Source organism: Carcharhinus amblyrhynchos, unplaced genomic scaffold, assembly GCF_965287045.1.
Source record: "Carcharhinus amblyrhynchos unplaced genomic scaffold, sCarAmb.v2.hapA scaffold_56, whole genome shotgun sequence".
Classification (NCBI taxonomy): Eukaryota; Metazoa; Chordata; class Chondrichthyes; order Carcharhiniformes; family Carcharhinidae; genus Carcharhinus; species Carcharhinus amblyrhynchos.
Genome location: NW_027649797.1, coordinates 1,308,859 through 1,335,855, shown reverse-complemented (window position 1 = coordinate 1,335,855; position 26,997 = coordinate 1,308,859). Strand labels below are relative to the sequence as shown.

At 40.8% G+C, this 26,997-nt stretch overlaps 1 protein-coding gene across 2 annotated transcripts in view; it reads left to right on the top strand.

Annotated features, from left to right (window-relative positions):
• tp73 (tumor protein p73) overlaps nucleotides 1–26,997 on the top strand; it is a 138,910-nt gene that overhangs the window by 48,787 nt on the left and 63,126 nt on the right. The window contains exon 1 of one of the 2 annotated variants that reach the window (XM_080182488.1): nucleotides 13,009–13,244. The exons of the other annotated variant lie outside the window; for it this stretch is intronic. Within the exon in view, the coding sequence (XP_080038614.1) occupies nucleotides 13,206–13,244 (39 nt within the window). The 5' untranslated portion in view covers nucleotides 13,009–13,205. Of the gene's footprint in view, nucleotides 1–13,008; nucleotides 13,245–26,997 lie in introns of those variants that run through there. 2 annotated transcript variants of the gene reach the window in all.

The window sequence follows — 26,997 nt, the reverse complement described above, 5'->3', positions numbered from 1 at the left end:
GGAGGGAAGCTGTTTGTGTTTAATAGCCTTGGCCTCGGGTCAGTGGAATGAGGCAGTTAAAGCTTCCTTTGACGCACTAATTATACACCAAGCCAAGCCTGTCAACTAGAAGCTCTGTTACACCATCTGCAGCACCAACCCGAGCAGCCAAATATTGAATAGGCTCTATTATTACCAAGTAAGGGAGTTAAACTGCTCTCAGCTACTCATAGCCACAAATCTTGCCATCCTTTAAAAATAATCAATTTAATTGTAACATACTTCATTATAAAACTCAGTTTTTCATTTCTAAGAATGAATTTGTCCCTTTTACTTCAGTTAGTTGCAGTCTTTTGAATCTGAAAGCCATGAAATACCAACCATTTTGCCCTGAATCAAAATTTTTAAGCAACTGCAGATACAGCAGTAAGAATTCTATGGTTGGGTGCAGCTCAGTCCTGGTTGACAGAGAAAAGAACAATCTACAAACAGGGTAGCATTTATTATTCGCAGATTTGTTCGTATGGTGGTCCATGTAGGTGGATGGCCCACAACCAATCACCTGTTTCAACCACATTTGAACTTCAAACCCCAAATCCAATCCATTACCAATGCCTCTGAATTGCTTGCCCTTACCCCCAACCCACCTCATTTTTTTTCACTGTTGCTGAAACCCTTCTTTCTGCTTTTGTTATCGCCAGGTTCAACTTCTCCACCACCCTCCTTCCTGACCTCTTGAGTTACATTCTTCACACACTCCAAGACCAGAATTTTACATGTCTGGGCTGGGCACACACCCGAAGTATATAAAATCTTTTTCATAGAAGGGTGATACAACAGTTAGCTCTGCTGCCTCTCAGCTCCAGGGACCCAGGTTCAATTCCAGCTTAGGGTGACTGTGCAAACTCCATACAGATATTCTCCCTGTGTGCGTGGGTTTCCCCCCAAAGTCCAAAGATGTGCAGGTTAGGTAGATTGGACATGCTAAATTGACCTTTAATGTGCAAAGATTTATAGATGATTGGATTAGCAATGGGAAATGTGTGGGATTACAGGGATAGAGTAAGGGAGAAGAGGGCCTGGGTAAGATACTCTATCAGAGAGTTGGTGTGGACTCAATGGGCTGAATGGCCTATTTACTGTAGGGATTCTGTAATTATGGTTAACCTAGATGGATGGGCATCTAGCAGAGTGACCAGGTGCCTCAGTCATCTCTCACATTGGCAGTAATCCCCAGAGGTCACGGCCAGTGTGCTGGTTTGCTAGTCCATACATGCCTCCTGGAGCCCTTAAGGGTGTCCCTAAAGCAGCTGCTTCACTAGTATCGCCATCTTCCCAATGGAGGAGGATGTGTGCTACGTACTCAGAATCAACGCAGTGCTCATGTTTCATGTAGACTCAGTGATCAAAGCATTTGCATGCAGATTCTCATAGATCTCCACTAGATTTCTCTGTACATACAGCATCTGCTATCTGATGGACATCTCCAGATGCTTGTCATCAGCTTCCAACTCTGTGTGGTCCTAGTCTCCAACAGTGCTCCCACAGTCAGCACCTGAGGATCTCTCTGCCTCTGCCATGTCTTCACACGAGCCTGATGTGCCCTCACCACTTTGCACTATTTGTGGAGCCAATGACCTAATTCTCACCAATATGAGTTTCTGCGCTGGTGCAGAGTTCTGAGAGAAGGTGTGACACTGATCAGGATCTTCCCTGTATCTTCCTGGGAGCTTAACAGGGAATCCTTGGGATTGCCAGCTGTTGCTATGGGTGACAGTTCTTTGGAAGGGAGGATAAAGATCAGTAATTTCAATCATATTCATGCTAGGCACCCTGAAAAGATAATGGAGAGGTGTTGCATGGTGCCATCTGCATTGGTGCTTCAATGGACGCTGCGGCTGCGACAGTTCACTTTTTGATGACTGAAGTTCTTAAAGTTTCCAGTGCCTGTGGCTCAAATATTTGTGACCTTGCAGTCTTACCATCATCCCGGATCCCTGCCTCACCACGACCAGAGGAGCAAGCTGGTTGGTGGCATTCTAGCTCTAGTGCATCACTTCATACTTTGTGAGGATTAGCAGATTTGGCATTCCCCCACCGATTCTGCAGCGCTCAGCAACATTATGAGTTGTCTTCTCCTGACAAAGAGCAATAGAAAGTGCCCCCCGCCTCCCCTGCCACATTAAGCAGATTATTTCACTGTGGTTCACCTCACCCTCCAATGCACTGAGGCCAGAAACAGTTGAAGATAGGAAGAAGCCACTTTTGGGTTTTATTATCCCTCTAACAGTGACCAGATCCTAGAAATTCATATACAGGAAGAAATAATGGAAGCTTGGGGTTTGTGAGAAAGATATGGCGATAATCATGGGTAATTTTAATAGATTGGTTAGTTGGTTGGAAAAATCAGATTGCAAAGGTAGCCTGGATGAGAGTGTTATGGGACAGTTTCTTAAAGCAACACATTTTAGCACCTGTCAGAGAGCAGGCTATACTTGTTCTGGTAAGTGGACTTTTCTACTTTTGTAGAAAGAAAAGGAATGCAAAATATTTAATAGTAATTGCAGAACTCTTGCAGCACATAAACATCTAGCTGTCCTAGTACATGAAATGTTAGTATGCAGACACAGCAAAAGATTAGGAAAGCAAACGGAATGTTGTCATTTATTACAAGGGAAACGGAATATAAAAGTAGGGATGGTTTTGCTGCAGTTGCATAGATCATTGAGACCATTTCTAGAGTGGCGTGTACAGTTTTTGTCTCCTTTTTTGAGGAAGGATAGAAGTACATTAGAAGCAGTTCAGAGAAGATGCCTTTGATGAGGGGAATTATCTTATGAGGAAAGGTGGAGAGGTTCGGCTTGCTTCCATTAGCATTTAGAAGAATAAGAGATAATCTTATTGAAAAGCTAAGATCCAGAGGGGACTTGACAGAGTGGATGCCGAAAGAATGTTTCTCCTTGTGGGAGAGACTACAACTAGGGGACACAGTTTTAAAAATAACAGGTCTCCCACTTAAAATGGAGATGAGATATTTTTCTTTGAGGGTTGTGACTATTTTAAACTTTACTCCCTGAAGAGTAGTGAAGTAGGGTCATTGAATATTTTAAAGCAGGGATTGCTAGATTCTTGCCTAATGAGAGATAAAGATTATTGGGAAAAACCTTGGAAAGTGGCGGTGAGGCCACAATTCGATCAACCATGATCTTACTAAATGGTGGAGCAGGCTCAAGGGCTCTTCTAGCCTATGTCTCCTAATTGGTATCTTCATGTGTCTACCAAATCTTGCCTCCCCCTCCTCTTCATCATCAGTTTCAAAACATTCAGCTGTCTTAGCCCTAATTTCTGACATTTCCTGCCAGTATTCTTTGCCCCTGGATATCCCTGCCCCATCTTTCGAAAGCCCCTTCTATTTGACTGTACTTTCGGTCAACTCTCCTAATTCTTCCCTACTTTTGTGTCCATTCCTCCTCTGCGCAATGGCTAGGGCATTTTCTACATTAAATGTGCCATACAAATGTAAGTTGTTGATGTCCCTGTGGACCATCAGCCCTATAAATAGGTGCTTTTCTGAAGAGACTTCACCATATTAATGTGTCGCTTTGCCTGTGTTTTGGAAAATTACAGAATGATATATAGAAAGGCATGGCACGGTTTCCCAGTCATGTGTCAAGGTCTCAGTCCTGCCTATACCATCAGGAACAGGCACTGTGCAAAAATCTATTGTATCTCACAGGGAGGGGAAATCAGAAAACAGGGGTACTCACTTGGCCAAGGCATCGTAGATTAGAGGGTTCTAGGGGGTGAAAATAAACATTTTGCTTCCATTTGTAAGGCCGACGTTATCAAGAAATGTAAAATCCCCCTTCAGCCGAATTGGTTGTTTCCATTATATTTTCCTGTGATTTCACTAGAGGGCTCTGTTGAGTGTGGTTTACATCAGTCACCTCCCAACAAAATGCAAACTGTCTGCAGCTTCAGAACTAATTGTACTGATTACATAATGTGATCATAAGTTGTCGTGAAAATGTGAGTAATAAAGACACAATTTGACGTGACCATCATTGTAAACCAGACACCCCTACCAAGGTCCGTCATTATTTACTGCAGCCTGTTATTTCACATAATTTCAAAGATGTTCAGGTTCTTCAGATATCTTTTTAGATGAAGGGAAAACTCAAGAATGATTTAATATATCTGGTTGTCCCTGGAAAGGGGGGCACAGCAGCTGATGAAAACAGACGGGGCTGGACCACGTATAATTGTCACTACAGAGCATGGCTTGCAGGACTACTAAGTCCAAAGTCTGAGCCACCCCAAGTTCAAAGTCAAACATGGGCTGAGCAGGGAGCAGAGCTTACACAGGAAACTTTCTGTATTAAAACAGCAATGTGTAAATGCGCAAATCTGGGCCACTCACACAGCACAGATGTGAAGCTGGCTTGTTTACACATACAATAAGTTGAAAAGCAGATCTGAGCTGGTTAGTTTTTAGTTATCAAAATTCTATTTATTTAAACCAGACTCCTACTATTAAAGGGAAATTTCTGTACTACTGATTAACAACCTACAGGATTAGTCAACACAGCATCACTCTTTACAATTACCTCTATTTGTTAGGGGTGCTCTTTGTACAGACTATTGGGTCTATCCGCCTCACTCCAAATGAAGGAAAGTTGTTTAAATGTTTCTTTGGTACATTCACATTGGCCATCTGTTTGTTCCTGTACACTTTGCCCATGCATGTTGGATTCCAATTTCCCCTGACTCTTAATATTCTAGTTACCTAAACCTTTGCTTCTCCAGCGCCCAAATCCACCACTGTCTAATCTGATCATCATAGATCTCTGCTATCTGGCCCCACCTGACTCATGCTTCTAAGGAATGCACAGCTATGGTCAGTTTGACATGTTCCCTTTTGATGACAATCAACCATACCAAAACACATTCAGTCTCCAGTGTACTTAAGCAGCATATATTTTGGGTATGAAAAATTAATGCCATGCACTGCCTGAGAGTGCGGTGGGGGCACATTCATCGTGGCTTTCAAAAGGGAATTGGATAAGAACTGAAGGAAAAATTTTGCAAGGCTAAAGGAAGTTGGGACTAACTAGATTGTTCTGGCAGAGAGCTGGAACAAACTTGATGGGCTGAATGTCCTATAATCATTATATGAATCAAAATAAATGCAAGGTCTTTCTTTTGACAATTTTCTGTTTGCTTTTACAATACAAAGTACTTGGATTTGCTAGGGAATGGTAATGAAACTGTCAGCGTTTGCCATCATTGCTCCAATAAACGTGACAACAAATTCTGGAGTCACATGAATGCAGAATTACAAGAAAATCCAAAGCATCCTGAAAGTAATTCTGTGCTTCTCCAGAGGATGCGCTGTTGAGACACCCGTCCCCATCATCCCCAGATTGCAATCAATTGAATTGACAAGAGCCCGAAGCTTAATAAGCCTCACTGTAAAAATCCTTGTCTAAGTTGTATGTTGTATGAGGTATAACGGCTCACTAACTTCATGATTATTTCTAAACACCCTTATTTGCCTGGAAAATTAATTTTGTAATTGTGGGATGTCCATAGAAGTAAAAAAACCCACACTTTCAGTTTAATTTAATTTTCATTTGCCTAACTTGTTAATTTAACTTCCCATCTTAATTCAATTATAATCATTTATTTCTCTATTTGAAAATTTAAATTAAGTATTAAATGCTTTTAACTTCACAGTTTATTGTGTATGAGTACTTAAAATGTGATAAGTTTGTGGACATCACAGCTTGCTGCACACTGTCATCCTTTTGACTTGGTACCAGATTTAAACTAGTATTAGGAAAGGGGAAAACTAAGCCACACAGATCGCTGGATCTTTGTGTGCTTACTTTGAGGTTAACAATGAGCACCCATACTTCACTATTGACCACAAAATCCACAAACTATCTAGAACATCATCTTAATAATTATTTTATGAGGCAGTGAGCTTGCTTTCTAGAAATAATGGTGCCTCAGCATGGATAAAATCATTACGTTTCTCCTCAACAACTTTGTGTTGAAGAGATTGGCTATCTGTTCTTCAGAGTCTAATCTATTAACTTAAATAGCTAACTGTCAGCTGCAGCAGAATCTAGCTCAGTAGGCTGCCTTGACAACCAGATATAACCCTCTCAAGCCCAAGTGACCAAAATGCCAACTGAGGATAGCCTCAGAGCTCAAAACATACAGTTTGTGTTTGAGCAATTGGTGAAAGACTGGCAGGAGATAGGCTGGGAAGGAGCGTGCAAGATAGAAAATTACTGACATCAAATCTTATAACTGTAGAATACACAAGGTGTGATAATTACACTCAACAGATGCAGACTTTCCAAGAGTATTTGTGGATAGTTCATTGGTATAAAATCCTACATGGGCATATTCTGTCCTTGCATCACAATCAGCAATCAGTGACCAGGATGCAAAAGGGTTTTATTCACCTAATTTTTGTAATCTCCTCCCCTGAAGACTGTAACTCCTGCTGAGTCCAGGGTAGTATATATCCAAGTAACCTTCTAGGCATGTGGGCCAAGAAGATGCACGTCAGCAGATTATTTGACTTTGGAGAGTCAGTATCACTAACTCGTTCCTGAGGGTAAATTCAAGAATATTGCATTTGTGGTGAGAAGTCAGGCTTGAACAGAATGTGGATTAGAAATAGTGCTACAAAGATTTAATGCCATTTCTCTACCATTCCCTTTCTACAAGTACAGCTGGTTGTTTGGAGTGTAAGATGAATTAATGAATTATCTAATATCCATGTTTCCAAGAAAACACTGGAACAAGAATTTTGAGATTTTTATTTTGCTTCTCATCAGATCTGAGTACTTAGACCCACTTTTGCAGAAATCAGTTATCTCAACAGCAATTGAGGATTCAACTCCTGGCTTTGCTGTGTACTTCCACATTGGATGGGGAATTTTGATTTGGATAATTTGGATGTATTTTGTTTTTGTAGAATAGTTGTGGCTGTGATTGTAAATGGAACAGTAAGCATTGTGAGGGTGAAACCTCTATGAAACTTGTTATGAATTTCAACTTTCCTAGTTGGGAACACCAATCCTTTACTGAGTCATATGCTTGTGGACCGAATCCCTCTGTCGATCTAAGTCCATATTGCAGAGCAGTGTTTGGACATTACTGCATTGTCAAAAGTGCCATTGCTTGGACAAGATATTAAAATTGACCCTATCTGTCCACTGAAATCTATATAAAAGATCCCCTCACATTTTCAACAAGGAGCAAGTATTTCTCCTAATTTTTTGCCAATATTCTTTCCTCAACCAAAGCCACTGAAATAGATCAACTGTTTGCATGTTCAGTTGCTGCTTCTGACTTTTTTTTGTCTAAACTAACTGTTGCATCTGCCTACTTAAAAATGTTGACTACATTTCAGAGTAATTCATTGGTTGACTAGTGTTTTGCGACTCCGAGTTTATGGGCTGCTATGTAAAGGCAAGTTCTTTCCTTCTGTCAATTCTCTACTCAAGTTCAGATTTCCTTTGTTTGCAATTGTAGTTTTACCTCTATGAATCAATTGAAATTATGTTATTTTAACACCAGCTCACAAGTAATCTGAAGTCTTTACCATGGTTCAGTTTGCTAATGCACCTTGTGCTTTTCTGGGCAGTACCAAAGTACTCCGTGTGGAGAAGTGGCCTAAATAAATAAATCAAGGTAATTGTTGCAGCCTATGAACTCCTGTGCTCCATCATGGAAATTATGAGAGCTCAGGAGAAAATACAACAGATGACGGAAATCTGATAAAGGGACAGAAAATGCTAGAAATACTCAACATGCATGGCAGCATCTGTAGAGAGAGAAATTCTCCCATTTGCCTTCTAAGTGTGCCCACTAGCAGGAAAACCAGCGTTTTGAGTTGACATTAGCAAGGCATGCCAGGTGGGAGTCACCCACCTTAACCATTTTAATTTCTGGGAAACATGTCAGCCAGCCTGGCCTTAGAGATCTAAGAACTGTTTTTACAGTGCACTCAATCTCCAGGCTGACAAAAAGCCCCCCCACCTCAATGGACATGGCAACCCCTGCTGGCAAGCGTAATACCCCTGAAATAAGTTGAGGCCAGTGTCCCTACACCAAAACTGATTTATTTACAATGGTTTGCACATACTCAGGTATGTACTTCCCAGAACAAAGTATTCACCCCAAGTGCCAGGGACCCAGACACTCCACGTTATATGTCTCTGTAAAGCTCCCTCTCTGGGCAGCGTTAACAGGCCTCAATTAGAGAGTTCACATTCTAGCAGGTCCAACTCCTGGACCTCGTCATTTAAAGTCATTACACCCATTCTCCTCTAGGTCTGAGGAACTGCAGGGAAGTCAACCAACTTGTGAATCTTTTTCAGCATTTCCATGCTGGATCTAGATGCTCGTGTTCAGCCTCAGAAGTGTAGCAGACTGGAGTTCATCTCTTCCACCACAAGCATTGTGGCATAAGTTCACTTTCATCATCGAGCAGCAAGGATTCAATGCAGCTAAGTCTCCCAAGTCCATTTAAGTCTTTGGGGTCACCATCAGTGGAGATGGAGAGCACTAGACAGAGGGTCCTGGAATTACTTATGAAATTCCTGACATGCTGGGTATCAATTGTTCCTCCCCCTCCCTACACTCACACTCTCACTCACATTCACACTTTCATTCTTCCCTCAGGCCTCAATGAACACTGTGCCTTGTAAGAAATGTATTTTAGCCATGTCAGTTGATAGGAAAACCTCAAGCACTTTTAATACCCATTCCAGAATTTGATCCCTTCCTAAAACAAATATTGGGAATCAATATTTATTGATCATAATGGATGTGTCTACGATGTTTCCAGAGGCTACTCCATTACGCAATATTACAGCGTAATGGAGTGGCTGCTGGAAACATAGTAGACACATCCATTGTGTCTACTATGGATTGTAGAGGAGTTGCTTAAAATTTTTATACATCTGGTGTCTTCACTCTTTGAAGTGGTTTGATTGACAAGTATGGATTACTTACCCACTAACAAAGAACCTTGTTTGTTTTTCCTTCCCTTTATGGTTGAATGCGTCTCCAGTTCTTTGTTAACATTGTGGTTAGAAGAGGAAGTTAAACCTCTTAAATTATCCTACTTGTCAATCCAAGGCTGAATGTTTATAATATTGGTTAGGCAGTCACTAGACCTCCATCCCAGGGGAAGAGTCCTCTCAGGTCAAGCCCTTTCCCCCAGTCTGAGCCCACAACACCCAGGTCCCTTGGGGAGGGAACCCCCTCTGCAGCCTGATAGGGGCACACCATGTACGCCCTTCCTCCTTGCCTTCCTCATAGTACAAGGTGCTAGGTCCACATTTGACAGGATCTGTACCCAAGCCTGCCCGGTGGGTTTCCAGCTTGTGGATGGTAGGGTGGTGCATAATGAAGGATCTCTGAATCAGCCTTCCAGCTTGTTAATTACATGTTTATTAGCAGCTTTGTACAATCAATTGTTTGCCGCCTGCTCATAGTCATAGAGAAATACAGCATGGAAACAGGCACTTTAGCCCAACTGGTCCATGCCAACAGTGGTGCCATTGAACTAATCCCAGTTGCCTGTGTTTAGCCAATATCTCTCTAATCCTTTCCCATCTGTGTATTTATCCAAATGTTTTTAAATGTTGCTATTGTACCTGCCTCAACCACTTTCAGTGGCAGTTTATTCCATATATGCACTACCCTCTGCGTGAAGAAGTTGCCTCTCCGATCCCTTTTAAATCATTCCCCTTTCACATTAAACTTAACTAGAGGGCATAGGTTTAAGTTTTTCACTTCCCTTTCCCTGGGAAAAAGACTGTGCTTTCATCCTATCTATGTCCCTCATGATTTCTACACCTCAATAAGGTCACCCCTCATTCTCCCACGTTTCAAGGAATTAAGTCTTAGCCTGGCCAATCTCTCCCTATAACTCAGGCTCAATAGTCCTGGCAACATCCTCGTAAATCATCTTTGCACTCTTCCCAGTTTATCAAAGTTTTTCCTACAAGAATGACCAGAACTGTATACGATACTTAAAGCGTGACCTCATCAACAATGTGTACAACTGTAATATAATGTCCCAACTTTTATACTCAGTGTTCTGACTGATGAAGACCATTGTGCTAAATGCCTTCTTCATTACCCTGGCAGAAACCTGATTGGGGCTGGCTGGGATCACAGCAATGGGTTTGCTGCCTGGCGGGAATCCCGTTTTAAGCCTGACACTGGATTCAACTGGCCAGCAGGATTCCAACCAGAGGCTAACAGGCCCAATGATCGGGGAGGCAGTGCATAGTGGTATTGTCACTTAAGTAGTATTCTAGAGACCCAGGATAATGATCTGTGAACCCAGATTCGAATCCCACCCTGGCAGATGATGAAATTTGAGTTCAGTAAAAATCTGGAATTAAAAGTCTAATGATGACCATTGTCAATTGTCATAAAAGCCCAACATCTGGTTCACTAATATCCTGTGGGGAAGGAAGACTGTCACCCTTACCTAGACAGGCCTATATGTGACTCCAGAAACACAATTCTGAGTGAGTCTTAGATGCCCTGAAGGATAGATAATAAATGCTGGCCTAGCCAGCCATGCCCACATCCCATGAACATTTTTTAAAAGCCAAAAGGGGGGTGGATGAGAAGTTGTGGGGTTTGAGGGCTGGAGGACCCTTCAGTTTTTGTTGTAACTGGGGGCAAGTCGCATAGCACCGAGACATGTCCTTTAAACACCCCAACCTTTTCCCTAGTCAGCTGGCCTACCTGCAATTTGCAACCTTCACCAGAAAACCATTTTCTGTTTTTGTCACAGATTCCAGCAGTATTTTGCCTTTGTCTTGGGGCTCTGTTTCTTGCTCTCCATATGGTGCCAGACTTAGTGAGATTTACAGCATTTTCTGTTTTAGAAGAGCCCCTTTGAATTGCTCAGCTTTATTCCTTCTTCTAAAGATTGTTTGCATCTCTCAAAAGTTCACTATTTGAAGTGAGAAATCAAGTCTTTTAGAAATGTGCCAATGAGTCAAATGACATGCTAAAATCTGAAGTGTGATGCCTTAAGCATGACAGGAAGTAAGCATAATGCACCCTATAAATGTAGTTTTTAATGTACTGATGGTAATAGGTTATAAAACAGTTTTATAAAAATGGAAGTAGGGGTTTATGGAGGTCTCATAAGAGAAGTATTTAACTTTTGGTTAACTAAAGTAACTGTACAGTAAGATTAATTTGGTCTGTCAGGTAAACATTTGTGAAAAAGAAATGGTGCATATACCCTTATCAACCTGATTTGATTTGGTTTATTTGATTTGATTTATTGTCACGTATTAATATTACAGTGAAAAGCATTGTTTCTTGCATGCTATACAGACAAAGCATACCGTTCATAGAGAAGGAGAGAGTGCAGAATATAGTGTTACAGTCATAGATAGGGTGTAGCGAAAGATCAACTTAATCCGTTCAAATGTCTGATAGCACAGGGAAGAAGCTGTTTTTGAGTCGATTGGTACATGTCCTCAGACTTATGTATCATTTCCCTGACGGACGAAGGTAGAAGAGAGTATGTACGGGATGCATGGGGTCCTTGATTATGCTGGCCGCTTTTCCAAGGCAGCGGAATGTGTCAATGGATGGGAGGCTGGTTTGAGTGATGGACTGGGCTTCATTCACGACCCTTTGTAGTTTATTGCAGTCACGGACAGAGCAGGAGCCATAGCAAGCTGTGATACACCAGAAAGAATACTTTCCATGGTGCATCTGTAGAAGTTGGTGAGAGTTGCAGCGAATATGCCAAATTTCCTTAGTCTCCTGAGAAAGTAAAGACATCGATGGGCTTTCTTAACTATAGTATCTGCATGGGGACCTTTAGTTGCTGAGGTGAACTGAAGCTTTCATTTCAACAATAACAATAGCTTGCAACTTTATAGCAACTTTAAAATATTAAAATGTCTTGGGAAGCTTCACATGAGACAAAGATTTAGATTGGTCGCCTTTTTTGACTCAAACAGGTGACCAGAAGCATGGTCAAAGAGGCAGTTGCCAAAGACGATATTAAAGTAGGAGAGAGAGGCAAAGATTTGGGGAGGGAATTCAGAACTTAAGGTCTAGATGCCTGAAGGCATGGAGCTAATGGTAGGTGAAGGACAGGAGGCCAGTATTGGAGAAATTAAAAGATTTTGGAAGGTTGTAGGGATGGAGAAGCTTAGAGATGGAAGAAGATGAGACCACGGATGGATATGAAAACTAAGGTGCGCATTTTAAAATCAAGGTCCTGGTGGACTGGAAGCTATTGTACGTCAGCAAGCACAGAGGGGATGAGTCCCAGCCAAAATGGGCCTTGTGATGAGTTAGGATATGCGCTGCAAAGTTTTGGATGAGCTTAAATTAATGGAGGGTGGAAGATGGGAAGCTGGCCAGGAGAGTGTTGGAAGGAATGCGTGAGATTTTCAGCAGCGATTGAACTGAGGCAGAGGTGGAGATGAGTGATATTAGAAATAGGAGGTATTGGAAATGAAAAGAATATGTAGTTAGAAGTTTAACTTGGGGCTGAATAGGATGGTGAGGTTGCGAACAGTTTGGTGCAGTCTTATTCAGCGACAGGAAGGGGGATAAAATTGGTGACTAGAAAGCAGAGGTTGTGCCAGGGGCAAAAGTCAATGAGTTTGATCTTCCATTGCTCTTTGGAAATAAAACACAATTTAAATTTTGAACTGTATTAACTAGTTTTGGAATCTGGCATTGGGTAATATTGCTCATTGTAAAGAAAAAGGTTAATAAACCCCTGCACGAGGTGAAATAATGCCTTTTTAATTAATGAAGTCCCTCTGTCACCGCAGATCCGAAATGGTAGAGTCCCAAACATCATTGGGCAAGTCTGAACCTGCCTTCTGGTTAATTGAATAGTCATGAGGAATAGAGGGGAGGTCCAGGTTTTGTTGTTAGATGCAGTCTGGAGAGAGGATTGAGAGAAAGAGAGGGAGAAAGAAAGAGAGATAGAAGAGATGGAAAAGCGACAAAGACTGTCCCACCGTGTTTACCTGTTTCATAACCCCCAAACCTTGACCAGTGGATGCCAGTAAGGTCTGCCGTAGACTCTGCACCATGTTTGTTTAAGACGGGGAGCAAAACATCCCTCCTCTCTCCGATGACACCTGAGGTGGGAATAATCCCTGCTGCACCCACATTTCGGAAATACTAAAATGCTTTACATAAGTGACGCAGCCCAGCACTGCACCACGGTAGGTGGCTACAAATTTACCTATTTTGTACATATATAAAAAAAATTTTAAAAAGAATTTTGTATTTTTGTCAAGATCTGAACCTGTTGCTGATTTGTGGGGTAATAAGTTTGATGCTGCTCTCATTTCCTTCAGCTTGTTGCTAGGTAATTAGACAACACTATGACTGAGATTAATATTATTTACTGCTATACTGACCCAATATCACTCTTATCACAGGAGTTTGTAGAGGTGTTGCTGCAGCTCAGAGTTACCTTTAAGTGCTGCTGTGCCTCTTACTAAAGAATCCTATTGGTTTCCCATAAGAGTCCATTGGCTCATAATGATTTTAGGTATATGGAATATTTAACACATTCCAATTTATGGTGTATAATGCAGGATAACTCTGATGGGTCTGTAATAGAAACCCTATAATTGATACAAGTTCCTTTTTAATTGGAAAAGTATAGGTATAGGTGGTCAGTAGTTCTTTCTGTTCCGGCCTTACTTCTTTCTCTGTTTTATTGCTACTACTGTTGGTCATCACTGCTCTGAACTTTTCTCTTGTGGTTCCCTTAAGCTGGCAATTTCACTCTCCAACACTGCTTTCCATCTTGCAACAGACTTTGAAATCAGGACATCACATCACCACCTCCAAATTTCATTTATCCTTTTGCCGGACTCCAAAACTGTGCCATTCCCTGCCCTTCTGATCTTCCCTGCTTTCTAGCATCCACAGGTTCCAGGTTATTCCACAAAATCCAGTGATGGGATGGACAGGGCCTAGTATCATGCCTTTTGGGCAGGATATTGATACTCAAGAACACTCTTCAATATTTGAAATGATTGTTCAATGAATATGATATCCGCCTTCTACAGAATGGACTGTGCATCTTCAGATTTGTTAGTTATCATCTTTCAAATGAATTCTCCACAACCTGGTTTCATATCTAATGGAGCATGAAGGGTTCAGGTTAATGAGAAGGAACCAGTTTCTAGATTTTTGTTCAGATTAGGAAGTTTTGGGTCAGTATATTTATTTGACAATGAGAACTAAAAATGCAGTTGATTTAAAAATAGGAAGCAGTTGGCTAGTCCTAAGAAGAGAAAATACAGACCAATATCTTGGTCAGTTTAGCTGGTTCCTTTATTTTTCTAATCTGTCTTGAATCACCCAGTATGAATCAAAACAATACATCTAGAATACATGGTCAGATGTCATGCCTCTGCTTTAAGCTGTAATGAATTTTACAAAAAAATTTTTCCAGTTATGTTATATTGTAACTTGAGGTCCTGATGAACGAGATGACCAGTATGTTTTGCTAGGTTTGTTTCAATAAAGCTCATCGCATTGCTTACTGGCTTCACAACATTCATCATAGGGGCGTCATTGCCCTTCAGGGGAAGAATTTTATCCTGCATCGTATGCAAGTAACACAATAGGAGTCATTCTGAATCGACGACACACTTACCTGGAATCACAGAGGAAGCTGATTAGCCTACAATGCTTGTCAGGGCTAACTCTTCAACCACAGTTATTCTCTATCTTCCTTTCTTGACTTTTCCTATATCCTTTAGTATTCTTCCTTTCCAAGTGCCTAGAACATTTATTTTCACATTATGTTTATAGTGTCTTCACCCAACAGCTTCTGTACCAAAGCGTCCCACGTTCTAAGACTTGAGTAAAAACACATTGCTTTTACATGGTGACCCTCATGCACACCATCTCCAAGGGCTTTACAAGGGATATTAGACAATTATGTGCAGGCTAACAACTGCACATGTGGAGAGGAGGAAAATTAAAGAAAGGGAGGAGTTGAAAACTGAGTTAAGTGTTTTCAAGAAGCTTTGGATGAATAGTGGGAAAACAAAGTAGATTAGGGAGATGCTCCAAACTTATGCACAGGGACATTTTGCAGATTATTGTTGTTTATAAGTTGCATGATTTTCTTAGTAAATACTTTCAGAAGGTTCATGATTGCTTTCTAATAATTTGTTTTTAAAAGCTGTATTTTTATTTTGATTGTTTAAAATCTTACTTTTGGCTCCTGATATGTTACTGCCAGTAGGCATTAAGGATGATTCCTTAATCCCACATACTCGACAGTGAAATCACCGTAATGGTGTTGCTTGCAAGAAATCTGTTTATGGCACAGTTGATTCTCCAACGTATGCTCTCTGCAGTATCAGCTGGGAGTGCTGAAACACCTGGATTACTTATGCCACTTTGCTTCCTGTTTCCTAATTTGCAGATTTTGAACCTAGTTCTTTGTTTATTTAGTACACAGATCCAGTTCATATTCCTGAATCTCAATTTCCTTACTGGCCCTATGTGCTTGGAATTGCATCTTTATACAAAATGTACAAAACTGTCTAATGATAGGACAAGGCAGATGGATGACTGATCATTTTATCCCCTCCGCCCGCCTGCTTCCTTAAAAAGTGTTGGTTCTGAGGAAGTTTTCTGAACGACAGTGGTTCTTTACACAGCCATTGTTAATGTGTGCACTTATGCTATTTGCCGCCACTGTTTCCTGTCAATGTCCAAATTTTGCACAGTTCCATTTTTCCAGTAAAGTCAGGAAGAGGAACCCTGCTCCATTGGCACTGAGATCAGTTGAAATGATCCAACTGTTGCCTTGGCTGACTTTGGCTAATGAGATCGGTAACTTTCTGTTCTGCGTAGTTGGTTGATCCATAATGCTGTAACCCTCCTCCTTCATTGAATGTACAACAGCAAAAGAAAATAATGCAGAAAAGACACTACACAAAGCTGGACCAAAATCTCTCATTTTCCACTTTTTCTTGTTAAAATTATAGAAGTCTAGATGAAGAGCCAAATACTTAAATTCAAGATTGATGATAGTAAATGAGGTAAATCACAACATTATACTTTGTTAACACCAAGCGTGAGTTTCAAAATATGGATTATAAGGGGAAGGAAAACTGAAGGAGGCAAGGAACCTAATCATTTCGAGATGCAGGGAAAGAAGAATTTAAAATGGGACAGTGTGTGCTGAGTGCATATCAACAATAACAAGAAAGTTCAGCATTTATGATGACTTATAACTTGGGGAGGGCAGCTTACAGATCAATTTATTCCTAGGGCAGCTTCAGTGTTGTCCCTGGGCCAACTTGCAAGAGCAAATGGAAGCTCTTCATTGAGATATCTGGCCTGTACACCGTCATGTGATACAATGGAAATCTTTTTTAAATCTTGCAACTTGGGTGAGGGCAATTGAATATGGAGCATCAGTGTTTGATGTTGGATGGGATATTGATCCTATGCTGTCTGCATTCCAGTCAGTATTTGGTTGTTGGCCAGATGGAGTGGCACAATTCCATTTAGGAAAGAGGTTGAGAGATCAAACAAGGAACCATTATAAAGCAACTGTTGCCAGATCAGGCAACGGTAAATTGTGTCATGTGCGGGTGATTTAATTATATACTTTTTCTCAATTTTATCTCAAGTTTGCAACAAATGAATTAAAGCTTTGCTGCTCACTTTTTGATGGGCTTGGTATCATTTTGGCAGAAAACCGTTTTAAGACAAAAATGTAAAGCTTAAACATGCCATAGATTCTTTGTCTCAAGGTTGAGGAGACCTACCCAATATTCTGGGGCTCAGAAGGAGCGATCACTGATGTCCTTAGCATGGTCTCAGCTCCTGGCAGTAAGAAAAGTTTTCATTTTGAAACATACTGCCATATTATAGATGTTGCCAGCATTACTGATTTTCCCCCTCAAGTTCACCTGGCCTCATCATGGCTTTGGGTTATCATAAAAATCTGTTGAAAAACCTTAATACCTAAATTAACTGGTAATAAATTTCATTATTTACCAACAGCAGACCACAAAAAGAAATTCAATATGAGGAATAAAATAGTCAGGGTTTTTGGTGCCTGATGCATTTTTAGAAACTTTCAATGATTTTGGTGGACATGGACAATTTATGTGAATCCAGAGTATTGCAGCAATGAACTGACAAACATTCCCACATGGGATGCGATTTGAACACTGATAGATGTTCATGAAAATGAGGGCAGGATGAAAACTAATTGCTTTCAGCCCAAAGCCACCAGTCCCAGCAACCTATCATTTGCCGAGTTAAACCTAGCCCCAATCTAAAATCAGGTCTCATAAAATGCTGTGCATGCAATCTCACTCCCTGCAGAATACTCAATGCTGTCTTTGCTCCCAGTAGGTAAGCCTATATAAGCCTTTCTTTTTTTAGCTCCTAACAATCATAGCTCCTGTTTCCAAATTATGTAGGATCAAAATTCTCTAAATTGGACACTAGAAATGATAGATGCTGGAAACACATAGCAGAACTGTGGCATTTCAGGGAAAGGGAGAGATATAGTCTTGAAGACTCCCTGAAACATATCACTGGCTTTTCCAATATGCAAAGAGCCATCCTTCATTTCCAACATGTTTTTATTTTAGAGTTCAACAATATGTGCCAATCCAGAAACAATGTGTACGTGACTGAGGTGTATTATCTGCTTTAATATTTTTGTAGATACATTTTAGCCACCGCAAAGCATTGGGAGCTGTAAAGTGGAGCTATGGCTGCTAGAATGTCCTTCAATGAACATGTGCTGGTTAGGCAAAGCAGGTGGAGGCCAATTATTTATATTTCCACAGCCATAAGAGTGGTTGCTGTGCCAGAAGGTATTTCCAATTGCTTTTGTTTTTCTGGTTGCCAGCTACCTGGATGATAGAAATAATTGATCTGCAGAGAAAGGATTTGAGATTTCCCAGAAGACATTTGTTAATTGAGAAGGGCTTGCTTTTGAATTGAGGACCTTGAATTTCTGGGGCAATCTTTCCAATCTTCCTCTGCATTCAATGGCTGATCAAGAGGAACCCTGAATATAAGATATCAACAGCCATTCTTGAGCATTTATGCTGCTGTTCAAAGAAAGGGGATGCATGGGTAGGTAGTTAGTGGAGTGAGGGGGTGGAGGGATGGGGTAAGATTTATTGCAACCTTTCACTTTCTCTCATTCTCTTGTTTCCACATCTTAAATCACCCAAAAGACAGCACTGCATTTTCTCAGTGCTGCACTGGGGTGCCAGCCTAGATTTATTTGTGCTCAAGTCCTGGAATGGCACTTGAACCCACAACCTCCTGACTCAGAAGCTGAAAGTACTACCAATTGAACTATAGCTGGTGTACATATAGTGATGTGCTGCAGCAGCACTGACCTTATTTTATCGTGACCCTGCCAAAGTTGTGGAAGATAGCTGTCATAACTCTAAAGGCACAGCAGGCCAGTGTGAAATGGTGAGTTACTCTGACATTCAAGGTAGTAAATTTAGCATGGCTGATCTTCTGTTTCAACTCCACTTTCCATTTAGGTCCCCTGCAAGTTTGAACAACCTGTACTTTCACACATCCAAAGTATCAGATTGTTCTTCAAAATTACGCAGTTCCACGTGGTTCAAAGTTAATACGATGTATAATTATTGACAGATTCCTAAAAAAAATTCAATTTGTTATGTATATGGGATTCCACGAATTACAGACATCACCGTTTCCTTGCATACCATTTTCTCCTTCAGTTTTCTTCCCCCTCTAGAACAGATTGCAGCATGAATCCACGGGCACAAAGAACATCGGACGTTTTATACATCCTAGTCATAGAACCGTAGAACACTACAGCACAGAAACAGGCCCTTTGGTATCTCTTGGCTGGGCCAAACCATTCTTCTGCCTAGTCCCACTGACCTGCACGTGGACCATATCCCTCCACATCCCTCTCATCCATGTACCTGTCCAAGCTTTTCTTAAATGTTAAAAGTGAGCCTGCATTTACCACTTCATCTGGTAGCTCATTCCACACTCCCACCACTTTCTATGTGAAGAACCATCACCCCACCCCTCATATTCCCTTTAAACTTTTCCCCCTTCACTCTTAACTCATGCCCTCTAGCTTTTTTCTCCCCTAGCCTCAGTAGAAAAAGCCCGCTTGAATTCAATCTATCTATGCCCATCATAATTTTATACACCTCTATCAAATCTCCCCTCATTCTTCTACGTTCCAGGGAATAAAGTCATAACCTATTCAACCTTTCTCTGTAACTCAGTTTCTCAAGCCCCAGCAACATCCTTGTAAACCTTCTGTATACTCTTTTAATCTTATTAATATCCTTAATCCTATGCTCATCTGACATCCACATACACAGTTTTCTATAGAAGTCAGTGTTTAGTAATAATAAGGAAGAACTCAGGCTGATCTCCACTGTACTCGTCAACACTTAATAAAAGAGTGCTCACATTAACTAATTCAACGCAGACCAATTATTGGGCTTGGGGCCTTCTGGTTTCTGAGACTCCTTTACACACAATTTTGGCCAACTGAGCCATCAGAGCAGCAATTACATGGAAGGCAAGAAATATCACTTGTAATTTAGAATGTTTGACCTGAAATTCTAGTCTCATTACAACATACGCTTGGGAGCAGAGGGTTTGGCATATAGACAGTACAGTGACTGTCCTCAAATCAAGCGTAAACTGATGTTAAAATATTGTTTTCCTGGGAAGAAATATTGGAATTCTTTCCTTCTACTTCCTACTCCCTTCTTCCCATAAACTACAAGCTTTTAAAAGCTTTTTCTTATTTACCTAACCTTCTTACTGCTAGATTGAAAGCATAGGCGTTATGCGCCATAGGCTCTTCTTCTCAACTGGATCTCTCAGCAAAACTAATTTGTTATCTGCAGCACATACATGGGAATGTCAGAGGACCAGTCATTCCACAAAATCGTCAGCATTTTTTTGTAGTTTTAAGTAGGTTCCCCTAATAATGACAATTATTGCTACCACATTTCAAGTGATGCACCTTATTTGTTCTTCATTAAATCAATTTGCTAGCTTGCCCCTCGAGGTCAGTTGTTTTTAATTTGGCTTTGTGGATGGCCTTTTGGCTGTGGGTTGTACTTCTTTCAGTACTTACCCCAGAATTTTATCTCATAATCCAGTGCAGTGTTAAGATGTTGCCATCTTTGGATGAGCTATTAAACAGAGGCCCTCACTGCCTGTTCAGGTGAATGTTAGAGATCCTATGACACCACTAGAAGAAGAGCGCAAAGGACTCTGTGCTTGGGCCAACATTCTACCCTCAACTATCAAGTTTGGTTATCCATTACATTGCTATTTTTAGAACCTTGCTATATGCAGGTTGGCTGTCATGTTTACCTACCTAATGGTCACTGCAGTTCAAAGATTAAATCACTTTAATGATTGATTGTTCTGAGATACTTCAGCGGCATTATGATGCACAGGACCTTTCACTTATGTAATGTCCATATTTATCAGAGTCAGCTACCGAAATCAGGCAAATGATGATGTTTGCCATATACATTGAAGTCAATTACTAATGTGCCATTTATAACACATTAAGCTGCCAAGAGAAGCAGTGATGGTTAAAACTGTTCATACTTGACTTTATAGTTACATGAGATATGGGAGGTAGAAGCTTTGCCCCATTAATGTTGACAAATTGGCACTTGGACGATAGTTAACTTTTGAACTCCTCTTCCAGCACATTTCAGAGACTAGTGCAGTGTACCAATGCTTGCCGTGTAATAAACACATGTACATGATTTTCAATCCTGTTTGTATAGGTATTTATTCTATCTTTAGCTTTTTGATAAATCTCTATTTTATCTAAATAAAGATAACTTAAGATAAAAACAGATAAAGCCATGGTTGTTGTAATTCTCAAATAAAAATCTGAAAATGCTGCAATTACACACCAGTGTCAAGAGAGAAGAAGAGTTCTGTCTTCAGGGGTGGATTATAAAGCACTCTGAAGAACATAAGAAATAGGAGCAGGAGTAGGCCATCCAGCCCTTCGAGCCTGCCCCGCCATTCAGTAAGATCATGGCTGATCTGTCACTGCTCAGTTCCACTTTCCCGCTTTCTAAACCGCCCTCCTTTTATCTTGAGGCTGTGCCCCCTAGTCCTACTGTCTTTTTTGAGCGGGAAGAGTCTCTCCACCTCTATCCTATCCATAGAAGGGGTTATACCCAATACACTTAACTGCTTTTTCAATTTTCAGGTAATTGCTGGCATGCTGTGTGCTTTCAGTATTTTCTGATTTTATTTAAAATATATACAATAATTCCATCTAAGTTTTGGAACATGCATGCCCACCAAATGTGCCAGTTTTAACGACATACAAACAAATACACCAAGCTTTGAATTAGGAGGAGGAGTAGGCCATTCGGCTCCTCAAATCTGCTCTGTCATTTGATAAAATCATGGCTGATCTTACTGTGGCCTCAATTCCACTTTCCTTCCTACCTTCTATAGTCTTTGACTCTCTTGTCAATCATAGGCAGCATAGGCAACCCGGCATTGACTGGCACCTTCTGATCTCGTCAATGTAAACAGAGTTTCCTATTCTATTTCTCTCCTCCCCTGCCACCACCACCACCACTGGGAAACCTGCAGTGGGGGTTCACAGTCAGCAGAACCAGAAGATCCCGCTGGCAAGAACGGCCATCAAATTCTGGCCTATATATTTCAACATGATCACATCCTGTTCTTTTAAACTCCAACTGATACAACCAAAACTTGTCCAATCTTTCCTCATAGGATAAACCCCTCATTCCAGAAATCAGTTGAGTGAACCTTCTCTGAACTGCTTCTAACATATTTACATCCTTTCTTGAATAAGGAGACCAAAACTGTACACGGTACGCCAGATATATTCTCATCAATGCCCTGGACAACTGTAGCAAAACATCCCTACTTTTATATTTAATTTCCCTTTTAAAAAAATGACTACATTCTACCTTCCTAACCACTTGCTGTACCTGTATACTATGTTTTTTGTGATTCATGTGTCAGGGCACCCAAATCCTTCTGAACCTTAAAGTTAAGCAATCTCTCCTTATTTAAATAATATGACTTCTTTCTTTTTTCTGCCAAAGTAGACAAGTTCACATTTTCTCACTCTATCTGTCAAATCTTTGCCCAGTCACTTAACCTGTCTGTAACCCTTTGCAGATTTATGCCCTCCTCCCAACTACCTATTTTTGTATCATCTGCAAATTTAGCAATCATTCATTTGATCCTAGCATCTAAGCTATTAATATAAATTGTAAATGGTTGAGGCCCCACCACAGATCCCTGTAATATTGTATTCAGCACATCTTGCCAATCTGAAAATGACCAGTTCACGCCTATTCTGTTTCCTGATAACTAATCAATGCTCTATCTATCCTAATATGTTACGCTGTACACCATGAGCTCTTATTCTGTGTGGCACCTTTTGATATAGCACCTTGTTACTCCCTCAAAATACCCTAATAAATTAGATACAATTTCTCTTTCACAAAACTATGTTGACTCTGCCTGATTGCATTAAGATTTTCAAAGTGCCTCACAAAAAACTCAGTAATAGATTTCAGCTTTTTCCCTGTGATTGATTTTAAGCTAACTAGCTTATAACTTTCCGTCTCCCTCCCATCTTAATAGAGGAGTGGCATTCACTATTTTCAAATCAGCAGTTTAACAGTATTACTTAATTTACCATTTAACTAGTTTTAAATTGATTACGTAGCTTGTATGCTCTTTATTTCACCATATTAAAAGTAATCTAATCAAGATAGTTTAAATTTAATTAGGGATTTGGTAGTTTATAGAAAATCATTGATGGTAATATTCAGAACAAGTGCTCTAATCTTAAAATTAGAGCTGTGCCTTAAGGAGAGAAATCAGGAAACAACTTTTGACATGGACTGAGATTCATGGATTATTGTTGGATAAAGTTATCAAGGGCTATGGAACAAAGGCAAGTAAATGGAGTTGAGTCATGATCTGTGTGCCAACTCATATTCTTTTGTTTCTAATTCCCTCGCAGTCATGCAGCTCCTATGGCTTCTGACATGAGCAACCCCAATAATGAATTCCCCCTTGGAAAAGATGCACAAACTTTGTCACTTTCACTGCTGGCCAGCAGAGTGCACCCTTTGATCTTTTCCAACTAGATTTCCAAGCATATAGTCTGTGAAGGAAGCAGACTGGCTGTAAAATATATATGCACCAGTGACTTGAGTACTTTGGTGGGGGAATGGAGAAGAACGGGGAATTGACACAGAACGAGATTGATAGGTTAGTGGTGAGGAAAGGAGAAGAATTGCAAAAATATATGTAGATTATCTTAAATTCTGTTTGTAATGTATAGATTATCTATCTCTAGCTTTTCATTAAATCTCTGTTTCATCTGAATTGAAATAATCCAAGATTAAAAAAGATAAAGCCACAATTGTTGGAGTTCTTGACTACAAATTAGAAAATGCTGCAATTACACAAGTCCCATTACTGTGAAGCGAAAAGAAGGTATGGATCTTACAGAGCTCTGATCAAGGGGCTAAACTCAAAACACTATCTTTCAATTTTCACGTAATGACAGGTGTGCTATGTCCTTCCAGTATTTTATTTAAAATATATAAAACTAAGGTATCGAAGGTTTTGATAACATGTATGCTGACCAAAGGTGACCCTAGGAATCATACAGCTCAGAAGGAGGCTATTCAGCCCATCATTGTCAATGGCAGCTCTTTGACACGCATCCTCATGGAACCATACCATACAATCAATGTCCTAGACACCATCACAAACATCCCTGGGTTTGCTCTGTCCAGCTGGCATGGCAAACTCACCATAGTTGTTAGCATGTTTGCTTACATGTGGGAGAGGGTTCACAGCCAATTAATTCTAAATCATCCATAACTTGTAATCTCATGGCCTGGCATATTACCCGCTCGACTACTACCATCGATCCAGGCATCAACCATGGTTCAGTGAAGAAGAGCATGATAGAAGGAGCACCGGGCCTCCTTAAAAATGAGAGGTCAGTCTGAAACTACAACTTAGGGTTAGTTGCATGCCAAACAGGAGAAGCAGCAAGCAATAAATAAAACTAAGCGATCCCACAATCAATAAATCGGATCTAAATTCTACAATCCCGTCACATCCAGCCACAAATGGTGATGGACAATTAAACAACTCACTGGAGGAGGTGGCTCCAAAAATATCCCTATTCTCAACGAAGGGGGACCACTTAACATCAGTGCAAAAGACAAGCTGATGCATTTGCAACCATCTCTAGCCAGGAGTGCTAAGTGGAAGATGTATCTTGGTCTCCTCCTAAGGTTCCAGCAATATTCAGCTAATCCGATTTGCTTCATGTGCTATCAAGAAATGACTGAAAGCACTGGATATTGCAAAGGCTCTGGGCTCAGACAACATTCCAGCAATATTACTGACAACTTGTGCTCCAGAACTAGCTGCACCCCTTGCCTAACTGTTCCAGCATAGCTACAACACTGGCATCAACCTGGTAATGTGGAAAATTGTCCAGGTATGCCTGCCCACAAAAGGGAGGGCAAATACAAGCCAGCCAATTATCCCCCAAGTAGTCTACTCTCTCCTAACAGCACTAAGGTTGTACCTACACCACATGGATTGCAGTGGTTTAAAAACACACCTTCGAGAAATTAGTAATGGGCAATAAATTTTGGCTAGTCAGTGACACCAACATCCCGTAAATGAATTTTTAAAAACATTTCACTCCACTCTTAGTTGCAGTGAGATTTGAAGCCAGGCCTCCAGAGCTTTAGCTTGGGCCTCAGTATTACTGGTCCAGTGTCATTACCAGTACATAATCGTCTCCCATTTGTGCACGACATAATTCTGAAGGGCAGGGCTTGGAGTACTAACCAAGTACAGAATCACCCCCTCCGCCCCCACACTCATAAAGCAGTGAACACAATCATTGCTAACTCCTAAATTTTATAAGCATACAATGGGATAACCAGCCACAGTATGAACATTCACCTCCGCGGCTGGTTCCTCGACATGTGCATACCTGCGCCTGTGTTGTTGTCTGGGGGAAGTTATGCAGATAATTAGTCTCGGCTGCCTTGTCTGTTATTTTAACTTGGACTAGTCCATTAATAACATCAGCTCAAAGCCAGCCCAGCTAAGAAGAAGGGGTGAAGGGGAAAAATGATAACGAAGAAAAGTAGCCCATCTCAAGCCAGGCAACCATCACAAAAAAAAACCTCCCCCCCCCCGCCGACTCTTATTCATCTACTATTGGGAAAAGATGAGCCTACTCTCTGACTGACTTTTGGATTCAGTTGGACAAGTCTAAACAATGTATTACATTTAGAAAGATATTAACACATTTTCCCATTGTAAAATTTCTGTGTGGAACAGCGAAAGAAAGAAGAGATCATTGTACATTTTTGAAACAGTTAAAGCAATGTCTCTAAGAAGGAAAGGCCTGAATTTATAAAAGTTATTTTACAACTTCAGGGCATCTATAGCACTTTACAACCAGAGAAGTACTCTTGGAGTGTAGTTACTTTTAGACAAGCCCAGCAGTGAATTTGTGCACAGCAATGTGATAATGTCTAGGTGATTATTTTTATGTTTGAGGAATAAATATGGCCAGGACTCCAAGGAGAACACCCGTACTGGTCTTTAAAAAAGACAAGGCTTTGACAAAGGGTCATCCAGACCCGAAACATTGGTTCTATTCTTTCTCCACCGATGCTGTCAGGCCTGCTGAGATTTCCAGCATTTTCTGTATTTGTTTCAGCTTCTGGCATCTGCAGTATTTTGCTTTTATTATAAGGTTATTTGATGGTCACCAGAGAGGATAGATGGGGCTGGGTTTAACATATAGAAATATAGGAGCAGGAGTAGGCCATTTGGCCCCTTGAGCCTACTTTCCATGAAGATCATGGCTGATCCTCTATCTCAACATCACACTTCCATTCTCTCCCCAGACCCCTTCGTGCCTTAGAGTCTAGAAATCTATCTCCTCCTTAAACATATTCAGTGACTTGACCCCCAAAACCTTCTGTGGTAGAGAATTTCACAGGTTCACCCTGTGAGTGAAGAAATTTCTCCTCATCTCAGCCCTAAACGGCCTATCCCATATCTCAAGATAGTGAACCATTATTTCAGATCCTTTCCAGCCAGGGGAAATGTCATTCCTGCCTCCAATCTATTCAGTCTTGTCAGAATTTTATACATTTCAATGAGACCCCCTCTAATTCTTCTAAACTCCAGTGAATACAGGCCAAGTTGACCCAATCTCTCTCCCTACGACAATCCTGCCATCCCAGGAATCAGTCTGGTGAACCTTCGCTGCACGCTGTCTCTCGGCATGTATATCCTTCCTTGGGTAAGGAGACTAAATTGCATACAATACTTCGAGTGGTCTCGCAAAGGCACTGTACAGCTGTAGTAAGACATCCATTTTCCTATACTCAAATGTCCTTGCAATGAAAGCCAACCATTTGCCTTCCTAACTGCTTGCTGCACTTGCATGCTTGGTTTCAAAGACAAGTGTACAAGCACACCCAGGTCCCTTCATACAGCAACATTTCCCAACCTATCACCATTTAAGTAATACTCTGACTTTCTGTTTTTCTTACCAAAATGGATAACTTTACATTTATCCATGTTATTCTGCATCTGTCATGTGTTTGCCCACTTACTTAAATCTCACGGGATCCAGGGTGAGGTAGCCTATTGGATACAAAATTGGCTTGATGACAGAAGACAGAGGTTGAATGCAGAGCGTTGTTTTTCAAACTGGAGGCCTGATACCAGTGATGTGCCTCAGGGATCGGTGCTGGGTCCAATGTTATTTGTTATTTATATTAATGATCTGGATGAGAATTTAGGAGGCATGGTTAAGTTTGCAGATGACACCAAGATTGGTGGCATGGTGGACAG